This window comes from Sphaerodactylus townsendi, linkage group LG07 (genome assembly GCF_021028975.2).
Source record: "Sphaerodactylus townsendi isolate TG3544 linkage group LG07, MPM_Stown_v2.3, whole genome shotgun sequence".
NCBI lineage: Eukaryota > Metazoa > Chordata > Lepidosauria > Squamata > Sphaerodactylidae > Sphaerodactylus > Sphaerodactylus townsendi.
Genome location: NC_059431.1, coordinates 39,382,249 through 39,404,296, shown reverse-complemented (window position 1 = coordinate 39,404,296; position 22,048 = coordinate 39,382,249). Strand labels below are relative to the sequence as shown.

General features: G+C 39.5%; 1 protein-coding gene across 12 annotated transcripts in view; it reads left to right on the top strand.

Annotated features, from left to right (window-relative positions):
- Window positions 1-22,048, top strand: part of SSBP2 (single stranded DNA binding protein 2) — a 157,719-nt gene that overhangs the window by 28,539 nt on the left and 107,132 nt on the right. For all 12 annotated transcript variants that reach the window (XM_048502966.1, XM_048502970.1, XM_048502977.1 and 9 more), the window contains exon 2: window positions 20,066-20,138. In XM_048502966.1, the coding sequence (XP_048358923.1) occupies window positions 20,066-20,138 (73 nt within the window). The remainder of the gene's footprint in view (window positions 1-20,065; window positions 20,139-22,048) is intronic.

Below are 22,048 nucleotides of genomic sequence, written 5' to 3'. Positions count from 1 at the left end.
ATTAAAAATGTGCTGAAAAATTCGACTTATACATGAGTATATACGGTACTTTAGTTTCAGGAAGCCGCAATCTCATGGCAATTTATATTTTACTTGTTATGGTTGTTCACATGGGTCGCATGTATGCCATTATATGGTAGGTCTGTTGTGTTTTGATCACTGCTACTTCCACCTACCAATGGTGTGCTTGAGCAGGGGCTTATATACGGAAGCCACCATATATAAGCGCAAGCACTGAAAACCCCTCGCCTTCCCTTGCAGCCTGGCTGGGTCCAGCAGTAAACTATGTGTACTATCTCTGAAGCCCGCGTGGACTTTGAAGACGGAGCTTGCAGTTTAAAGCTGGACCTAGCCAGGCAGAACTGACCTGACTGGGTCCAGTTTTATACTGGACTTGGCAGGCGGAGCCCAAAGTTTAAAGCTGAACTCGTCTGGAGCTGAGCAGAGTTCTTTGTGGAAGGGGGCTGGGCCCAGGGCACACTCTTCAAGCTGCACCCAGGGTACTCACCTTGGTTGTCCCACCCTAGATACACCTCTGTGCTTGGGTCTTGCCATGGCATAACTGTCTGCATTGGTGTAGATGTCTGTCAAATCAATTCAGTGGCTAACAAGGAGTGTGTACCTTTTGATGCAGTCTTGATTACATACAACACAACAAAAAGCGAACCTACTAAATGTGAAGGTCATTTAGCAAAGTGCTAATACAGCTTCAGCTTTTGATGTACTGAACTTCAAGTACCTAATGAAAATAAGGGAATACTTAGAGATACTGAAAAGTATAATGTATTTTTTAACAGTTGCCCAAAATCAAAGATCAAGGGAAAAGGAACTACAAGAAATCATTTTCTTAGTTGTCCTCTATTTGTAGTCAATGTTTCTAAAGATTGATAGCCTTGTAAATATATGAAACTCACCTTAAAATCAGCAGCATTTCAATGTTCCTCATAAAGTAACTTATAAAAACGATCATTGTTAAGCTAACAACATGATACCTGTATGGGAAACTGACTGTGGTATTGAGAGGCTAAGCGGAAGAGGACATTGCTGAATTAGCAGGTTACTACAAACCTGTGTTAAAATCTGCCATATAATAACTTTAAAATGAAAGAAGGGCATCTTTCTACAGAAGTGCATTCCTTTCCCAAGTCCCCCAAGATGTTGAATTCACCACCACCATATGCATTACCTTTGGCTAGTCTGCTTGCATTTACTATTCAGGCTTGTGGGTTAGCTGCATCTCCTATTCGCACATCTAAAAAAAAAGTTTCAGTCTGTCTTAGTCAACACTGAGGTAGGTTAAAAAAAACCTAAGTCTTGTCCTTTCCCCATATGTAAGACAACTGCCTGTATGGTATGCTTGTTGTTAATCAGTCTCTATAACAGTAGCAGGATCTGGGGCCAGTCACAGTTTTCTGGGATATATATTGAGGCAAGAGAGACTTGCATGCACTTCAAACATCAGTTGCTGCAAAGGAAGGCTTTAATATTAATTAAAATGTAGCTAAGATACAAAGAGGTATTATGAAAGACATAAAAGAAGACATTATTTATGAGTGATCCCTTTAGTCTTCACCATTGAAATAAGCAGATACTACATGTTCACAAACTACATTTACATCCTTATGTGGTAAAGTTAAACGTTTTAAACTTATTTAAATTCTTTGGGAATATTTGTAATTCATGCACATTTTCAGTAAGTGTTCATTTTTTTGAGAAAGTGTGAACATTAAGTCATTACAGGCAGATTTTATAACCTGATTGGATAAAAGTTTAATTTTAAATTGAGCCCCTGGAATATATTTACAACTACCTAAGATGAGTTGCACCTGCTCCTGCAGCAGAAGAGTTGCATAGGGAAAGTTCATTCTGCATCTGGTAAGAGCCTTATGGTGAAAGATTTGCAAAGAACTGAGGATGTGATTTCAGTTAATACAATTTATAGATCTGCTGTGTTCAAAATCAACTAATGTTCATTGGCATTCACTTGTCTTTTTTTCTGCATGGCCAAAACCTTTCTGTGAGAAAGGTTAGTGTGAGACACAATGATGCGTCACCATGCTAAGTTTGGCAGACACACATATGTTAGCACTGCCAAACCTGTACTTGGAGCACAGTGTAAAATTCCTGTGTTCATCCAGTTGCTCCTCTGCATTGACTTTGAATCATGACTAATATGTGTGAGTTCTTTTTTTTTTTAGTTAGAATGGTAATACTCATCTATGTGCCTAATGGGGCATTTCAAAGAGAATAATGCAGACATGTTCACCAATGCAGACCTGGATGAATAACTGATCTGTCTTGCTGTGCCACTGTAACAAATGTACACATTGCAACACTAGTTCTAAACTGAAGTACTTGACTACATGAAATTGCCTTACATTGAGCCAGACCATTGGTCTGTCGAGATAAGTACTGTGTGCTCTAATGGCAGTAGCTCTCCAGGGACTTGGGTAGCAGTCTTGCACAACTTACTCTGTGTTCCTTTAACTAGAGATTCTAGGGATTGAACCAGGGACTTTCCACATGGAAATCAGGTACTCTGCTCTTCTGTTCTGTACCGCTGCATTCTAACATAGCCTTAATTGCCTGTCATTGCTGTTTTGAGTTAGAGAGTTGGAGGATCATGTTTTTCTATTTCTCATAAAGTTAAAAAAAAATCTCCTGGGAAAGAATCTGATTGTTCTGATAAAGTTCCTGTAAAGTTGTAAAGCTACCAAATCTCAGTAATGTATTTTAATATCTATTTGTTTTCATTTTAAAACCCAATAGAAGTGTCTTAAACATGATTCGATACAATTACTAGATGATAGTGTCCAGTTTTTATATGACAGGGTCCTCAGATTCATTTTGCTCTGAATCTGTATATTAAACACATGTGTACTGATAGCTTTTGGTGCTGGACATTTAAGGAATATTCAAATCTAGCTGGCAACATGGTTTGGAAAACTCTTTACTCTTAGATAAGAAAAGCTTGAACTATTCTTTCAATGTCAACTTAGCTTTCCAGGCTGATTTGAAAATATGTACGCTTATTGCTGTACCCTAGGATGGTGCTGTAAAGACCTAGGAGATTTCAGAATGTTGTGGTTAATACTACTTATTCTTGAGCATTAGGTGACTTTTTATGCTAAATTGCTGTTACTGTATTATTAATATTTTGTTTGCAGTACGTATACCTAATCTTCGGGGCGCTTAAATCCATCTTGGAAAGATGAAGCCCTGTTTCTGTTTGTGTTGACTATAAGAATACATTGCATAACACACTTAGTTGACAGTTGAAGAGCTTATGATTGACAGTGATGGAACAGCCTTATTATTGATTGGCTTTCCTGGAAAAGATATATATTGTAAGCCATTTCCAAAGTCAAAGACCTAATTCACATTTGATTGTTAGATTAGATATTGTCCTATGGATTCAGCTGTACTTTGCTGCAAAAATTCTTAAGTTAAAGTTACTTTGTTTAATATATTTTGACCTTAGAAGTACTCAGTGTGCACCATGAATAAAGTGCTGTCTGGATAAGTGTTGGCTGATTGTATGAGGTGTGCAAAATGTGAACTAGCCTTAAAGTGTTGGTTTGTGAAGTTCTTTGTGGATCTGAAGTGTATTAACAGAGGTAGCTCTGATCACAAAGGTGGAGGACAGGGAAACCATTATTTAATCTTCGTTGTATACGCTCAGTTGTTCTGAATTTTCTTTCAAATCTGTCTAAGCAGGTATTGACCAGGCCAACTTCTGCTTTGCTTATGAGATCTGACAAGATCAGCCCTTGTGACTGTATTTGTTGTATTCCTGGAAGCCCCAGGGAAAGAAATAACTGGAGCAGCAACAAAATTTAACCTTCGTACTATATATCACAACTGAACTCTTACCAGTAGCCACCAGGAAAAAAGCTACATATGACAGTTAGTATGTAGTTCAATCTAAAATGGTCTTATAATATATCATGAAATGAAATTTTTAGCATCTGTCTTTGAATAGAAAATCGTGAATAGCAAGAAGCTTAAATGGGCAGAAGTGTGTAACTTCCTACAATTTGTGTTGATGCTTTGACCAACAATTGTGAAATTAAACATATTCAGAAGTGCTTTACAGTGTAATAAGAATAAAAAGTTAGGTCAAACCCCCAAGGAGAAAACACTTTAAAGTTCTGTAGTGGGGCGGCAATAGAGCAAGGGATGGTAAGAAGAAAAGAACATGCACCAATGCAATTTCATATGCTAGTATGTAAAGGATAGTTTGCAAGAGAAGATTAGAAAACGTAATTTTCCAAATGAATTTGGCAGTGAAAGTTGTTTGTTCCCTATATACATTTTTGAGAGGAAGAGGAAAGATGTAGGAGTTAGTTTAGATAGTCATCTTTAATATCAAGGTGTTTTTTTTTTGCTAACTTAAGGGAGGGGAGGAAGGCCATCTGAGATGGATTCAGTCACTGCCTTCAGCCATGGGCCTGACAGAACATCTCCGTCTTTTAGGAATTGTGGAATTGAAGTAAATTGGTTGGGGCCTGAGTTTAAAAGAGATACTGGGAGATTTTTAAATAGATATTGTAAGCATTTTCATTGGTAAATAGCACTTGCAGGATCCACGTTTGAGGAAAGAGAAACAAGTAACAATATAGAATTTCTGGCAATTTTGAAGCCTTGGAGAAAAATGACATTTTGGAGATAATTGAAATATGTGCAATACTTGCTTTCCTATCAAACCTCAACTTTTTTTTACTGATTAAATAACAGAAAAGCAATGATGACGACAACGACGATGATGATACATAGCAGCACCTGGTGACAGCAGGATCACTGAAAAAGAACACTTCTATGAAATGGCACAAACTATATGTTAAATTTAGAAGATTTAAAACTTGGTGATTCACTAGATTACATGCTGATAAAACCTACAGTCATTTGAAATATACTCTTTGAAAAGGTTATACAATTCTGTGTAACCTGTTAAGAATTGCATGGACACAAATAGAGATAGATAGTGGCTTAGTAGCAGAACAAATGCTTTACAGACAGAAAATCTGTGGCATCTCCATTTGAAGGTTATTGGGTGGTAGATTATGGAAATAGTTTGCTCTGTCTGGATGCTGGAGACTGCTGCCAGTCAGTAGACAATATTTATCTAGATTGATAAATGGTCTGACAATATGAGGCAACTGTATCTTCAGTTAGTTTGGAAATGATGGGCAATCTTATATTCCAAAATACTCGATTGTTTTTAATAATAAGATTATGGCTATTTTCTTGCAATTACTGTTAACTCCTATTTTACAGGAGGAGCTGAGGCTGAAAAACAGACTTGTCAAATATATCCATTGGATTTATAATCCAATCAGGGTTTGGACACAGGTTCTTCATAGGTTCTGACCTCAAACTCTAACCTGCTCATGCATGTGTTCTAGTGAGCATATACGTTGAAACTGAAATATTTTCAACTTAGACATTAATTCTTCTTTCCCCCCTTTAAGTACAAGAGCTAAGCTTTTTCTGGAGGCTCTGTTGAATTTAATATGTTTTACCTAAATTGGATCAGTTAAAAGAATAGACATAAAAAGCAGGTAGGAACTTTCCCCATTGCTGTTGAAGCTATGTCTAAACAGTAGCAGTAAAATTATTCTACCTTGGATATAGCATTTACTTGTTTTATATGAACTGAAAGCACATTTGAATATCCAAAGGCTAAAGGTATTTGAACTGGCTCTTAAAGTCTGGTATTCTGAGTACTGACTGTGGGATTGGAGGGCTCTTTCTGTTGATCCTACATGATGCTAAATACAATAAGTTGAGCTTCACTATATTCACTAGGATTCAAAGATCTTATTATTGGCGGGAGGGAAACAGAACAAAAAGGCAAGTTTCTGGTTCTGGTGAAACAGTTCCTGCTGCCAAAAAGACCAGTCTATTTATCTCTAGATAAAAACCAAACTAGAGGAATGTTAAATCATTCTACAAATTCATATTCTTCCCTGAGCTAGAGAACATCTTGTGGGTAATTCCTATGTTGTGGGTGATTTTGACCATCCAATTGGGGAGATAGGAAATAATTTTTTCTCCCTCTTCCAGTTGGAGTGGGAACACCCCTTTCCCAGTTTCATTCCTGGCTCAAAGAATAGCACGTAGCTAGATTACCTGTGCTAGTTCTTTCTTCTAATTCTAATTGAACTCTAATTCTTCCTGACTCTCTGTAAGTCTCATTTCTAATTCTCAAGACTTCTGTCCTCTCTACCTCTCCTGGCTCATCCTCTTTTCCCCTTCTCCTTTTTCTGAGGGTTGATTTCATACCAGCTCCATCTGGCTTCAGCAGAGGGAGATTTTTCTTCTCAAGCCAGGACTATGGAAAGGAACTGTAACTCTGACTTCCTCTCTGAGGAAGACATAGACTGCCCACTGGAAGCCAGGTCTCCCTCAGATGCCACGGGCACACCATCTGTGGTGTCGCACAAGAGACTTGACAATGGGACGGCCATTTCAGGGTCTGATGCAAACAGATGTGCAAAACTACAGCCAACAGACAAAATGGCTGCCTCATCTTCCCGTCACTGTTCTTGAGGGTTCCAGCAGACAAGCAGAGGATACCAACATGAGCAAGGAGGCTTGCAGCTCCCTATGCCATGACTCTCCAGCAGACACAAATTGGTAATCCCTCCATCCCGAAATTAAAGAGACGAAGTAAAATGTTTGATAATTCAGGGTATTCTGGGTCTGCACTCCTGAGACCAGATCATTGCCTCCCTAATTCCTTTCAGAAGGGACTCTAGCCCACAAAGGGACATTAAAAGCTATCCTTGCCTAAGGAAGGAAAGTGCCCCAGGGAGAGGCAAGCCATAGCCCACCAATGCAGCCCTTAAGAGAAATCACCTGTCAGGGAACCTTGCCCTATTTCAAAAGGTGAGTCAGAGACCAGGGAAAAGGGTAAATTGTTCGCTGAGGAAGGTGGGGAGTTAAATGATTCAGAGGTGCCTGAGAAAGAGGCTCATTACTTCAGGGGAGAGAACTATCAATATTTCCTTGCCAAATGCATGGCAGACCTCCACTTACAAGGCCCTGCAGGAGATGAGGAACCTCTAATCACAGATAGGGAATTCCCCCACACCATGGTTCTGCCAAAGAGAAGGTGTTTCCTTTCCCCTCCTTTGAGAATAGGATGAGGGCAGAATGGAAGAAACCCATGGCAAATAGACAGTTCTCTAGTCACATCAAAAAGTTTCACACATCTCCTCCATGTGCTAATGAGTTCTTGCAGGTGCCACTAGTGGATGCTACGGTTCCTGCCCTACAATCCTTTGGCTTGCTCTTCAAGGATGGTGATAGTCACATCAAACTGGTCCGGCAAAGTCCTGGATTAAATATTGGTCAAAACCAAAGACAAGACCAAGGCCATGCCAAAGAGTCTTCAGACAGATGATCTATGGGACATCAGTCCTTTCATTCACACCACACCTTTCCCAGATATTGCCAGGACTTCAAAATGAATTCCTGGAATGAACTCAGACAACAATTCCAGGAGGGCCAGTATGGTCTCAAGTTTATCCGCAGACACGACAAGCCTGAACACAACAACAAATCTGGCAAAGCATGATACCAGGCCATTTCTAATAGGGGGAAGGGTAGCATTCTAAGTCAGACATGGATTCAGTTCTGGACAGACAGCTGGGCCATCGAGGTGACCTCTTTGAGCTACAAAATTTCTCTCAGATCCCCCCAAACCACATGCTAGCTTCCTCCCCTCCCGTTGACTCAGAAAAAAAGATTAAGAACCCTTTCAGCAGTCCACCACCTCCGGAGATCCAGGCCATTGAGGCAGTGCCATCATTGGAAAGAGGAGATGATATTTTTCACTGTTCTCAAGCGAAATGGTAATTGGAGGGCCATCCTCATCCTCCAGCTTATCAGTCACTTTGTGAGACCAAGACACTTAACTGGTTCTGAACATCATGCAGCAGGTCCACCAACCTCATTTCTCTTCCCTTCTGGGTTTGCTGACATCCATCATGGATGCCATTCAATGGGGGAGGTTTCACACAGGAGCCTCCTGCAGCTGCTAGCACCATACCAAGTTGACTTAATTTAGAAAAAGCGCCATCTCCATATTCGTTCCACGCCAGGACATGCATCCTCATTTGGTGAATCAAACTATTGAACCTTCTTCAGGGCAAGTGTTATTGGATTCCCCACCAAATCAGGTATTTACAGATGCCAGTCTTCGAGGTTGAGGGGCCTCGGTGGAGGACTGTCTAGCTCAAGGGATCTGGACCCCAGGGAGTCTGTTCTACCAATCAACAGACCTTCTTAAGAAGACACTGCTCTGGGCAGTCCCGTAAGATATCCTCCAGCTTAAGGGAGAATGACCATTGGTATTTACCTGTGAATGGTCATTCTCCTTTGAGCGGAAGGAGAACATTTTGTGGGTGACTCCCACCATCAAATTGGAAAGGCAGGAAATAATTTTTTTCTCTTCCTGTTGGAGTGGGAACGCCCCTTCTCAGTGTGTGTTGGGGTCATATATAGCAGGTGTTATGCCTTATGAGAGCAGCAGTGGTGTAGTGGTTAAGAGCACTCTAATCTGGAGGAACCGGGTTTGATTCCCCGCTCTGCCACTTTAGCTATGGAAGCTTATATGGGGAAATAGATTAGCCTGTGCACTCCAACACACGCCAGCTGAGTGACCTTGGGCTAGTCACAGCGCTTCGGAGCTCTCTCAGCCCCAGCCATCTCAGGGTGTTTGTTGTTTGGGGGGGGGGAGGAAATTGTAAGCCCCTTTGAGTCTCCTTACAGGAGAGAAAGGGTGGGGGGTATAAATTCAAACTCTTCTTATAAAATGTCATTTTCCCATGGAAAATTTTTGATCATAAAACCAAGCCTAGGTGTGTGTCACTGTGTTAGCTCACATTTATTTGTTATCCTTGTGTTTCTCCTTGCCTCCCACACATACTTTTCCCCCTTTATATTTTCCTGAAAATCAGATGGTGAACTGCTAACAAAGCAGCAAACACAACTTTGTCTGGTTTGCTTAGGAGGCTTCTTCAGTCTTGTTTATAACTACACTTCTATATCTGAGCATTTTCCCAAGCCTTGATTCAATACCACAGAGTTTTTATTTTTTTGGTTTAAGTAGTTACTTGTGGTCTTTTGCTTCATGTTATGCTCTCAAATAGTTACTAAAAATAGTGTATAGCATCTGGTGCATGTAGTATTTTGTACATTTATACTGCATTGTTTGTGGTGGTTCAAGACACTTCACAAATGCTGATGTAAATCATCACCTCAGATGTGATTATTGATTTGATTTTGTGTGTGTATTAATAGTTAGTGGGTATGGCCTTAAAAGAAAAAATACTTCTGCTCAGCAGTGTCTATGGGTTCGAGTCTAGACCTTCTATGTGCCCCTAAGATATCTTTCTATAGCTTTTGACTTCGTTTAAAATCTAAAAAATGTCAGAAGTTGCAGGATAAAATAGAAAAGAGCTGGAGTTGAAATGAATTTGCACGGAAAACCTCAGACTTTTGCCTTTGGGAATTTTGATGCCAGATATTCTCCAAATAATCTTTTGAAGTATTTCAGCCAATAATATTTGATAGTTAATGGTACAGTGATACATCTGTGTAGTTTCAGATATTCTGTATGCCACTAGAACACATCTAACATTTCCCTGTGTAAATGTAGATGTAGAACACATCTAACATTTCCTTGTGTAAAGCAACAGTTACAGAGTCTTTTGTGGAAACTTGTCCACCATTTTTGATGTTTTAGTTATATTGTCCTTGAAAAGAGGTGAAAAGAAGTTTGTTTTCCTAGGAAGCTGTTTGAAAATCAGTTTATTTGATTGTCGCTTAGACATGTAGTACTACTTGACTGATGAGTTAAAAAATTCTGACAGCATTTGATCCAACATGAAATGATAATAATCCTTGACCATCTATGAGATGTCATGTATAAAGCAAACTACAAATAAATTAAAATGCCCACAGGAGGAAAGGCAGTATGATATAGCTCCTTGGTGGCGAACCTATGGCACTCCAGATGTTAATGAACTACAATTCCCATCAGTCCCCGCCAGCATGGCCAATTGGCCATTCTGGCAGGGGCTGATGGGAATTGTAGTCCATGAATATCTGGAGTGCCATTGGTTCGCCACCATGGACTTAGAAACTAGGAGAGAACCAATTTCTAATTGGAGAGCACTGACAGAACCCAGGGTAGCCCCTCCTCCAGGCAGGCCTTTATTGGGCACAGTCCCTAGGAGGATTGCCAGCTCCAAATTTGGTAAGTCCTTGGGAATTTTAGAGGTGGCGTCTGAGCAGGGTGGGTTTTGGGAAGGGAAAGACTTCAATGGGATATAATGCCATAGAGCAGGGGTAGGGAACCTGCGGCTCTCCAGATGTTCAGGAACTACAATTCCCATCAGCCTCTGTCAGCATGGCCAATTGGCCATGCTGGTAGGGGCTGATGGGAATTGTAGTTCCTGAACATCTGGAGAGCCGCAGGTTCCCTACCCCTGCCATAGAGTCTATCTTTCAAAATGACCATTTTCTCAACTGATGTCTGTCGCTTAGAGATCAGTAAATTTCAGGAAATATCTAACAACCATCTTGAGGTTGGCAACTCTTAACTTCAACGCAGTCTGGAAGAACTGGCCTAGCCACACCTATGCAATCAGAGGATGGACCAAGGGCTGATGAGAGAGGGCTAAGGATGTATAAATGCTTCTCCTCCCCTTTGGTGAGATGTATGTGGAGTGTGATAAAGGACTCTTAAAACCCCCCATGATGCATAGTCTGGCAAACTTTTTTCCCCAGTGCATGTATTCTGTCCATCTGTGGCAAATGCTTCTAGGCTGGACCAGCACATGCTCACTATTCCTCTACATTCATTGTCACAGTACATAAATATATTGTGAGTACAGGGCTTTTGTTTTATGCCTGTCACTGTGCCTGTCAATCTATTGCAGTGGTCCAGAAATATCATTTGCTGTTGAGAAAGGTGTTTCTCCCTATGCATCTAGTAGCCATTATTATTGGTGCAACTGTTTCTGCAAGCTGTCTTTGGTGTGTGCTTATAACCTTTGACTGGAATGTAGTGGTTTCCTTTCTGATAGCAGCAGGTTGCCGAGAACACATGTTATTGTTTCAAGGTCTGTAATAGTGTCTTCTTAGCTTTTTATACAGACTCTTTCCATGTGTACTAGAAGGGAGGGCTGTTGTTCAATTAATGTTGGTTGGTTCATCTGTTAAACTTGCCTAAAGATGCATATGAATAAATTCCACATTTTAGTGGAAGAACTACATTTAAAACAGATCAAAACCAGATACAACTACCAATATAAAATTAACTACTTCCAAATGGCCTATGAGCTGTAATAAAGAATGACTACATTTAATACAGAATTGGACATATTTAATACAAAATTTCCGCAAAAGAGAACTGCTTTGTTTTCTTTAAGAAATAGTATAAGAACTTTGAAATATAAAATGTAAGAGAACATGGAATTACATTTTCCAGTTTCTTCTGAGGAAAAAACCCCTTATTTATAGTCAAAAGAAAAGACTGAATTAAAAAGGAATGGTATTAAAGGAGTGCTTCTGTATATGGGAGGTTCTATCAAAGCACAGCCTTGTAGAATTACAGCAAACCTTCACTTCCTTTGGCATCTTGTTCCCAACAGCTGCCAGTTACATGTAAATGCACTATGTCCTAGAATAACATAAGGACTGCTATGCAGAGTTCTTGGATAAAGCAGACCTGAAAGTGAAACCTGACTCAGTAATAGTTTCTCCATCATTGTGAGGGGGAGCAGCCAGTGACATGACCCTCTGTGACTTGCCCAAGTGGTACCCAGGAACCATTTTAGGTAGTTACGCCTGGGTAAGACTATCCCACACTTCCCACTGGATGATCATCTGTATTACTGTTTCACCAAAAGAAAAAAGCCAAAATTGTAACTTCATTTGCCACATGTGTTTTTGTTTTAGAATGCTCTATTTGGATCCTAGTGCCTACCTAGCACACTAAGACCCAAACGGAGCATTTTAAAACAAAGATGGTCCAGCACATGGTGAAAGAAGTTACAATTTGTTGTTGTTTTCTTTTGGTGAGACAGAGTATATTAACCTGTAGTTACAGACATTAATTAGGCAAGTAAAACTTCATGGCTAGGAGTTGTCTTTTCTTTGTTTTACCTGCTTTCCTATGTGGTTTTTGGCTTCATAATACCAAATATTCTTTATCTACTTTGAAATTTTGAAAACTGTTTTATGATGCATTTCTGTATTGTTTGTCTGAGGTTACTTTCTTTATGGAAAAATTAGCCTAATATCTGTGAAGTTGTTTGTGTATTGAATGATGGAGAAGCTGTGAAACTGAATCTTGAGCAATTCTTCCATGTTTTAAAAGGACACACGAAAAGATTGAGTAGATAATTTAAATTATAAAAAACGAGGGCTTGTTTTCACTTCCCATTTAGCTAACTACATTAGTAAATAGAGAACCAGGAAGCAAAAAAGAAGAAGGTAGGACTAACTTTTGTTAAATTTGTATGTGCTGTTTTATGCAAAATTCAAGATTTGCCCATCATGTCATTCCTGTAAAATTAAAGAGAAATAAGAATATGTAAATTACTTATATTGTTTTGTCTCTTAATTCAGTAGTTGCCTTTAACAACAAAGAATAGAACCAGCAGGTGAAAATCTTATTACCATATAGCTACCAAAGCCTTGTCTTCTTCCTCAGAATGCTTTTCAGTTCCTTGCAGAGATAACCTTCTGCCTTAGCCATCTGTTAAAAGGACGAAAACACTTTTAGATATTTCCGGTACACATGATGAAAACAAATGATTATAGCTATTCTTATAAGATATTGCAGCTCTTTCATGTGTTCTTGAACTTAGATATTTTTTCTTCCATTTTTCTAATGTTACATGAATAATTCTTTGCCTGTTCTCTTGTTCTACTAATTAAATTAGAGGGACGAGAGAAGAAGTTTTAATTTTGTATTTCTTGATCAAACAGCTTCTGAAGGAAACCCAGAGCAAGCAAGTCTGTTTGGAAATTTATGCTTCTTCCTTGGAAAATAGATGCAGAAATACTTAGGTTCCAATTAAATATAGCATGTAAGCACATACAATATTATTTTAGCAGCCTGCCATTTCTCTGGAGGGCAGAGAAATGGCAGGGAAGCAATGTGTCGTCTTTTTTCTGCCATTGTTTCCTTGGCCCACATTCATTTTCAAGTGAATTTTTTTCTTGCTTGGTTCTAAATGTATGACATACTAAGACACCTTTGGTGAAAATCCACCTTGGAAGTTGATCTGAAGTAGAGAAATGGATCGATCACTAACCATTTCCAGCACCGATTGTCATTCTAGGGAGCTTTTCCATTTTTTTTTTTTAAAATGACTTTTGGGGTAGTATTGTGTTTGTGTATGATGCTGAGTTTGACTTGGTGAAAACAAGAGTTGAAAGTCATCAGCTTAATACTGTCAAGCTTGGACGTATATCCTGAACTGAAAAATTTATCTGAGACAAAAGGTGGTAGCAGCAAGTGAAAACTTCACAATCAGGATTTTCCCTTCAAAATATATTGTTTTTATTATCAGTGTGTTTCAGCCAGTTCCAACTATTTTCAAAAGTTAAATTTAAAAGCAGCGTGGCAACAGGTTATTTTCTTCATTGCATCCCTATCCAGGTTAGGAGTAGAACTAGGAGAGAGAGAATGGATTGCCTGCTCCATCCATCTCTTGAGGCTGCTGAGAAGTTCTCTGATCCCTTGGCTGTTAGCAACAAGAATCTTCTATTTGTAATTAATAGTTTCTGCTCAGTGACTAGAGCCTAAGAGACTCAACAGGGGTTCTTGTTCTCTTACCCCAGTGGCAGTCTAGCCTAAATGTCATAGTAGGAGGAAGAGACCAACCAGTTTCATTTGACCTTCCTACTTTTCACAAGAATGGTACTTTTCACAAGAATGGTAGTGTAGGCACAGCAATTGGAGCAAGGCAGTGGCATAAGTGGCAAAGGATCCTGCTTCTGGCTTAGATTGAGCTATTTCTTTCCAAACCCAGAACCATATCGTCATATATATCCCAAATCATGGGGTTCAAATAGCTTGCCTTTCTCTCTAGTAGCTTTATTCCTGTCCACATAGAGTTAAGGGCGGGGGGGCGGGGGGAGCTTCATGTATCCTCTTGATCATTCTCATTATGGAAGAACACATTTTAAATTGATATTCATGTGAGCAGATCCATTCCTGTTCTGTGGTGATGGTGCGCAAAACTGGGTTACCTTACAATCTGTGGCCTTTCTACCTAAGGAATGTGGGAATCAGATTTTACAGAAGGAGGAAAAAGTTTTGTTCAGATTCAAATTTGGTTACACATTGCTACTATTTACCTCTCTCATTTTGTACCTTTGTGACAAAAGAAATGCTAAGTCACTTCACATCAATAACATATTTATGGAATATAAAAGCATAAATGAACAATCCAAAAGCAATGGTAGTATAATATTTTCAATTGCAATTAGATGAAACATCACAGAGTAGTGAATAAGCTCTCCCTCAGGACTTGGTGTGAGACTGGAATTCACTGAGGGAGTTGAACAGTTGCATTCTAGAAAAATACCCATTTTATAGATGGGGAATATTTGAGGTTGTAATGGAAATACTGGTTGCACACATAAAACAACAGAGATGTTCTACTACAGGGTCAAAGCTCATCCCATGGGCTTTTAAATAAATACTCCTGTATTTTATTCTTTGTCCTGAGAGTGTTGAATTGAAACTGTACACACATTCACATTACCCGCCCTGTCAGAGAGCCATTCAGACATGCACAGAGAAAGGAAAACAGTGGAGCCAGCAGTCATCATGGTTCACTGCAAATTACCTGGTAGTCTACAGGTAAAGTGTTGCCAGTATTCTGGGCAGTCTCAGGGTAGTCCTTTGCCTTATTTGAGTCACTTTGAGTGAGGAGCGATAGGGGTCACTTTGAGTGAGGAGCGATAGGCCAAGCCTCCTTACTAATCAAGCAGTTTTCTAAAGAGCAAGAAAGAGGGGTGGGATTTCAGTTGCTAACACCAGTGGTTGAGCAAGTTGTATATGTAAAAGAGTCAGCCTTTTCTTTGTTTTTTGTGGTTTCCACACAGGGACAGCCTTGTGAGCTTTCCTTTCTCCTGGTATGACTGCTGATAAAGCATGGTGGTTGACCGGGTTTTCACATGGCAGACTTTCTCACAGTTTCCCTGTCCCGGCCCCCAAGCAGTGGCCACCTTTCACATATTTCACAATGGTATATCAATATAATATTGTACTCATTTTTTAAAAAAATTAAAAGCTGGGGGATGGGTAGGAAATGACTGCCACTTGTGGCCAGCCATCCAGGTTTTACTGCCATCTTTTCCAAATCTTTGGTGTAAAGCAGCTTTGGGAGAGATCAGTGAAAAGCCAGAGAAATCCTGACGGGTGTATGGATGCATCATGATAAACTTCCCAACCACATTGAATCTGAGGGAAATAACCTGTGTAAAAATGGCCTTGGTCAGTCTTCCTTCCTGCGCCCTCTGTTCAAACTCCAACAAGTTTCTCAAGTGGAATAGTCAATTGAAGAGAGAGAGTGTGGGGGTGGGGGGTGGATGGTGGATGGTGGCAGAGCAGCAGTACTGTTTTTCTGTCCCTTCTGCATGATTATACCTTTTCCTTCATCGAGGTTCTCCAAGCCATTTTAGGACAATAGATCGCAATTGGAATCAAAACAGTGTAGACTGAGAAATGCCTAGTGTAGTGTTCAGTGAAGATAAATGTGCCACATACATGCTACATACATATTTTAGGAGAAGAAATTGTTGAAAGATAGTGTTCTGAATAAATGTAGGTCATTCTTGTGCCATTCCCTGGAGTCCTGTCCAGGCAAATAGCTGTCATCTTCTTTTTATTTCTTTTACATTGATTATGTGCGCTTTCTCTTCTTTCCACTAATGTTGCCTAGGCATGAGAAGATACACTCCTCTCTCAGAACACCTTTGGGGCAAGGAGGGAAGGAAGATAGGGAGAGAGCGGCACAGCAGCAAAAGGAAAACCATTTCAGTATTCTGAGTGGTTTCTGAAATCATGGAGGCTACTATGCAAATCATCCTAGAATCCATCCGTGGGAAGTATATGCTGATGAGGTCTTGGTCTGGCAAAAGAACTGTCTATGATGGGCAATGGAAGCCAAACTGTTGAAACAAGTAGAATTATGTGTACTGACAAAAATATACGTAGTGACATCCACTGGTTGTATGAATGAACTAAAAATGGACTAGAGAAGTGGCTTCATTTAGCAGTGGTGATTGTAGTTCTTGACAAGTGGTAATCAGGCTTTTGTAAGAATCGGAGAGATAAATAATGCATATTCATTTAGTAGCCAATAATTGGATAATTCCCTTAACACCTCAATTAATTAATCAACTTATTTCTACAGGGTTTATAATTTGAAAAACTACTTTTATAATGAGCAAAGTCATTCGAACCTATCTTTGGATACACAAAATCAACATCATCCATTTTTCTAAAAATAATTGCCACATAAAATTGACTAAATAAAAATAATCAAATGATGTCCTTACCATATCAGAAGAGTTTATGATGCATTCCTCATCTGTTTCTGCTGTTGTAAAGTAGAGATTCAGTCTGTATTCAGTGTTCATTATTTTTCTGGAAAAGACGTGGATTATTTCCTCTCAGTCTTGTCATGGTTTTGGGGATCACTGAAAGTGTGACTGGTCTGTTATGTGGGTCTGCTAACTGATACTTTCTGACATTGAATTCTCTAAAGATGAAGCACAGTGCTTCAAATCTTTGAAAATTTTCTGAAGAGATTGTTGGTATTTTTATAGCAATTTTATTGTTGCCTTTTAATAACCATATCGTAAGTTAAGCAGTGTGTGTGACTGGCTTGAGGTCACCCAGCCAGCTCTTTACGCTATGTCATTGCGAGATCATTTTTGATATCTTTTCTACTATGCGCTTGGGCACAGCGGCCCTAATCCAGTGGTGGCGAACCTATGGCACTCCAGATGTTCATGGACTACAATTCCCATCAGTCCCTGCCAGCATGGGCCATGCTGGCAGGAGATGGTGGGAATTGTAGTCCATGAACATCTGGAGTGCCATAGGTTCGCCACCATGGCCCTAATCTTTACCAGACACATCAGCCCATGTCCCTTTTATACATCTACAGCCATAGAGGTTTGTTACGCTTTCTGACTTTCACTCATTGATCCTAACTAAACATCACCTGTGAAGCTTCTTATTTTCCCATCCTGTAAAACCAGACCTGGAAAATATTTATTGAATTATTTTTATAATATTCTCAAGCAGATGAGGACTAGACCTGAATGTCTGAAGTTTCTTTCGTCGAGAAAACTGAAAACTTCTTTCACTGTGAGAACAAAGTGAAAAGCTGAAGTAGGCAGGAAGGAAAAAACACACAAGCTTAGCAAGATTTCAGTAGTTGCATAGCCAGAAAAACTAGTTCTGTGCCTTGAACAATTGAATCAACCAGCTGCTCTCTTGCCACTAGACAGATAGTCTGCAGTTTCATAAATGAAATTAATTGACTGGAAAGCATGGAAGGTAGAATGGTTGAAAGAACATGCCTATCACATTTGACTTAAGAAAATGCTAATGCATACGAAGAACTCATTGCAGAAATGCTTAAGATGAAATAGATCCTGATGTGCTTTGCTATATCTGAAGAACTTGTGTCGCATTGCAAGATGTTGGTTATCCATATATTTGTGTCTGACAAAGGGAGCTTTGACTCTCAAAAATTTTTATCCCCCAAATCATTGGTCTCTAAGGTGTTACTGTACTCGAATATAGCTCATCCAAATATATTGCTTGATTTCTTACAAATATCTCACTTTTAAAATTTGTTTACTAAAAAGAAGCTAAGCATACTAAAGCCCTATCCAAAGGAGGCGCTTGCACTGGCAGAGGGGTGGATCTGCTGGCAGGCGGCTGCTGCAGCCCTCCACAGTAGTGGCATGCAGTGCTGAATGCCACACCAGCAGCTCTGTGCCCCCCTGCTGCTACCAGTGTAGCGGGGCAGTCCAGGGGTGTGGTTGGGAAGGAGCTGGCACAAGTCAGCTTCCACCTGGCCATTGCCCCTATTATGCTGGCGGCCGGGGCTACAGGGAGACTTTTTTTTTGTTTTTGACCTCTCCACACTCTGGAAAGCTCCCTTGGGAATGGTGGGGCGATGTGGTTGTGACACAATGTCCAGGCGCCCAGTCGCTTAAATGGGCTTCCTATCAGGTCACACTGTTCTTTACGAGTATCACACAATTTTTCCGGAAAACCCGCAATACTCCTTGTAACCTAAAAATGTAGGAGATTGAAACACAATGTTTTCCTGGTCTCAATCCCCCTCCTGCTGTGCCAACTGCAGACTTTGTCAGTTATCTGTTTACTATTTTCCTGTGAATCTGTGTGAACCAGAATTAATAGAGATACCTTTTCATTTTTAGACCTATGGTTTTGGTTCTATATGGTCAGTTTATCCTCAGAATTCAGGTGGAACAGCTGTGTTAGCTCTCTGCGGCAAAACCAAGGAGGAATTTGTGGGGCTGGTACCTCTTTGTTTAACTTCTGAATGAATTTTTAATTTTTTAAATTTGATTTCTAACCCGCCCTTTCTTGGTGCAAGCTGAGCTCAGTGAGGCTAAGAACATACAATTCCGTCTTCAGTTTGTAGATTCAAAATTTAATTTCTTCTGAAGTGACAGCAAAGGAGAAGTTGTGTTTTATTTTTCTGACAGGGTTCCTATTAACAGCTGCAATGATTTATTGCATCTTCAGGCTGGCAAAACTTCACTTGTTGAATTTCTGTTTATCGTGCTGCTGCTGAAGATGCGTGAAGTCTCAGTGGAAAAAAATAGTATTGGCTGCACACATGCCCAAGTCTGTAAGATGGATCAAGAAAGCTTCTCGCCATTGTTCAGGCAGAATTGCATTTTCCAGTATTTATCACATTAACAGTATGTACAGATTAAATCCAAAAACAAACCAAATCTTGCATTAGAATTTTATCAAAGGCTATTCACCTAAATGTGCATAAATCCTTCTGAAATCATTGGAATCCTACTTTTGAATACTCATGAACAGGGTCAGAATGAAGATTTCTACTTGAGGCTTTATTATTATCATCATTTTTACTATTGTTATTGTTGTGAGCAGCAGCAGTAGTAATATTCTCTTTATACTGTGCATCTTTTTATTATGGGGCAGCCATTATTTTAGCAATAAGATTATTTTGTTTAGAAGTGGTCTCATCAGAGCTCCTCAGAAGTCAAGAGAGGCCTGGACCGCTTCTGCTGCTGCTGGACCCAGTATAGAGCATGTCCTTCAGCCACTGACAGAGGAGGATATTAATTCATTGTGTTCACTGTAGGGAGTGTAACCCAGTAATGAGACCCAAGTTTAAAGTTGTACATTGAACATTTTCTTCTTTAAATCCAGTCAGTGTATCTCTGTGATTGTATGTATTACCTCATTTAGCAATAATGTGAAAAAAAATCTAAATTTGAGGCTCTTTATAAATATGAGACCCTGGGCCAAATGGTGCTCCTGATCCCCTCCCATGATAGGCTCTTGATCTCATCACAAATAGTACATCTGAGTTCTGAATGATGTTGGCTAGCTCTTATGATAAACAGGAATCTGGAGCTAGGAGAGTAAAGCATTCAGAAGGTGATTTTGTTGAGAAATACTCTGTACTTCTAAAATTATAGCTATGTTGTATTGTTTACTGTAAGCATGGCTTTGTGTGGATAAATATAGATTAATAGAAGCTGAACAGTTATGAGCTAACTGGACCTGTGCCCAAGATAATAAAATATTGACAGACTGATTTTTGTATAATAGCATTCTTAGCTTTGCCTATGATTTTTTCCACATAAACAATTGGAAGATGTTGGTAAAGTAGATGAAACTGAGTTTGCTCTTCTTTGTATTTCCTTTCTTTGATAATATATACCTCAGACTATAAGTTTGAACTTTGCAAGTCAATTTTTCTCCTTTTTTTATTTCCAGGTTAGCATTGTATGTATATGAATATCTGCTCCATGTAGGAGCACAGAAATCAGCTCAGACGTTCTTATCAGAGGTATGTTTCTTATCATCTTTTATCTTTTCAACAACTTTAGATAAAGAGTACCATACCAGATGGAAAAGATTTAAATCAGCCTTGTAAACTATAGTTCAGCAGTTGTCAATCACAATTTACATGAGCTTACTTCCCTTAACATACATTCTTTCACCTGTCAGGATTTGACTTTGCTAGTGTGGAGAAAGAGAATGGGAAGCTGCAGGACTTTTCCTTTGAACATTTCTGCAGGTGGAAAAAAGCAGCTGTGTAGTATGGTTGCTTGTCTGTGTGGTCCACTTGATACTAACTGGAGCCTTGCTTGATCACCTGGAAACAGCATTTCCATGTCACCAGCTGAGAATTTGTTTACAAGCTTGATTGAAGCAATATTGAAACAATTGTGGTATTTGGTAATCATGTCAAATTAGATATTTTTCTATATCCAAAGTAATATAGCTTTTGCAGGATTCATAAAAATTAGTTATGCCAAAAATGTGGCAATCCTCTGAATTCTCTGATTTTTTAGTATCATTGAATATGTTCTCTGGATAGCAACCCTAATTCCTGGCAACAATATCCCTTTTGGGGGTAATGTGTGAGTATTGTTTAATGTCAATAAGTCTTTTCCATTCTCAACATTAAATAACTTAATTTAGAGTAGCAGAAATTAAGGTAAACATATCCAAATATATGTAGAAACATATCCTCCCCCTCCCTTGCATACTACCCCTGCCTCCCTCCCTCCCCTCCCCTTGCAGGCCACCCCTGCTTCCCCTCCCTACACTAGCGTGGGTGGGCCATGTCCAGATTCCAGGGCCCCTCCCCCTTTTCCCTTGCATGCCACCCCTCACTTACTCCCCTCCCCTCACTCCCCTTTCCTTGCATGCTACCCTTCCCCCTGACACAGGGCTGCTTTTGAAGAACTCTCAGAAACTGGAAACTGGAAGCCATTTAATCAGCATTGATTTCAACTAGTTACTGTCAATTTCACATGACTGTGGATTTTACTTCCATAAGCATTGAACTTCTCATCTTCTCTCTCAAGGCTTTCTCTTTCCATACAATCTTTGTTTCAATTGACTGTGTCACCCTCCAACCCTGCTCATGATCCTTAACCTTTCAGCTGTACCACTCTTGAGCATCCTAGAGTCTCCTGGAGTCTCCTGCTTTTTTCTTTCTCCCATGTATCTGATTTATTGGTGGACTCCCTTCCCAGAATGCATGTGTGATGTCACTTCTCTTACATGCTCCAATTCTTAAAGTTCTAGCTTTTGTGTGAAACCTCTGGCATACTCTTTCAGTGCTGGCCCCTGATTAAAGTAAGCCTCAATACATGTTATTAGAATAAACCATATTTTCCCCATGTTCATTAATTCTTTCATCTTCTTCCCTTACTTTCGTTATGTTTCTTGTGCCTAATTTTAGCTTGTACGTTTCTTGGTGATGATCTTGTTTACTTGCACTCTATAAAGTGCTGGCCACATTTGTGATGTGAAACAAATGAAAATAAAAACTCTGTTGGCTTTTGAGAGAGCCACTTCTAAGATTCATTAACTGTTTCTTCAGTGAAAAGAATATGTTTTTGTGTGGCCAAACAGTAGTGTAATCTTTATTCATGCGCTAGATGTGAAACAAATGAAAATAAAAACTCTGTTGGCTTTTGAGAGAGCCACTTCTAAGATTCATTAACTGTTTCTTCAGTGAAAAGAATATGTTTTTGTGTGGCCAAACAGTAGTGTAATCTTTATTCATGCGCTAGATGACTTATTTGGATGGTAGGAGAGGAATTTACCCTGCAGTGAAGGTATTAATAATACTCTGATTGGCATTAATACTTTGATTAGCATGGAGATAATAGAGAGAGATATTGGGATTCTTTCTTGAACTAGAACTCACTTTTGTCCAATGGAGTTGGTAAGCAATTAAAA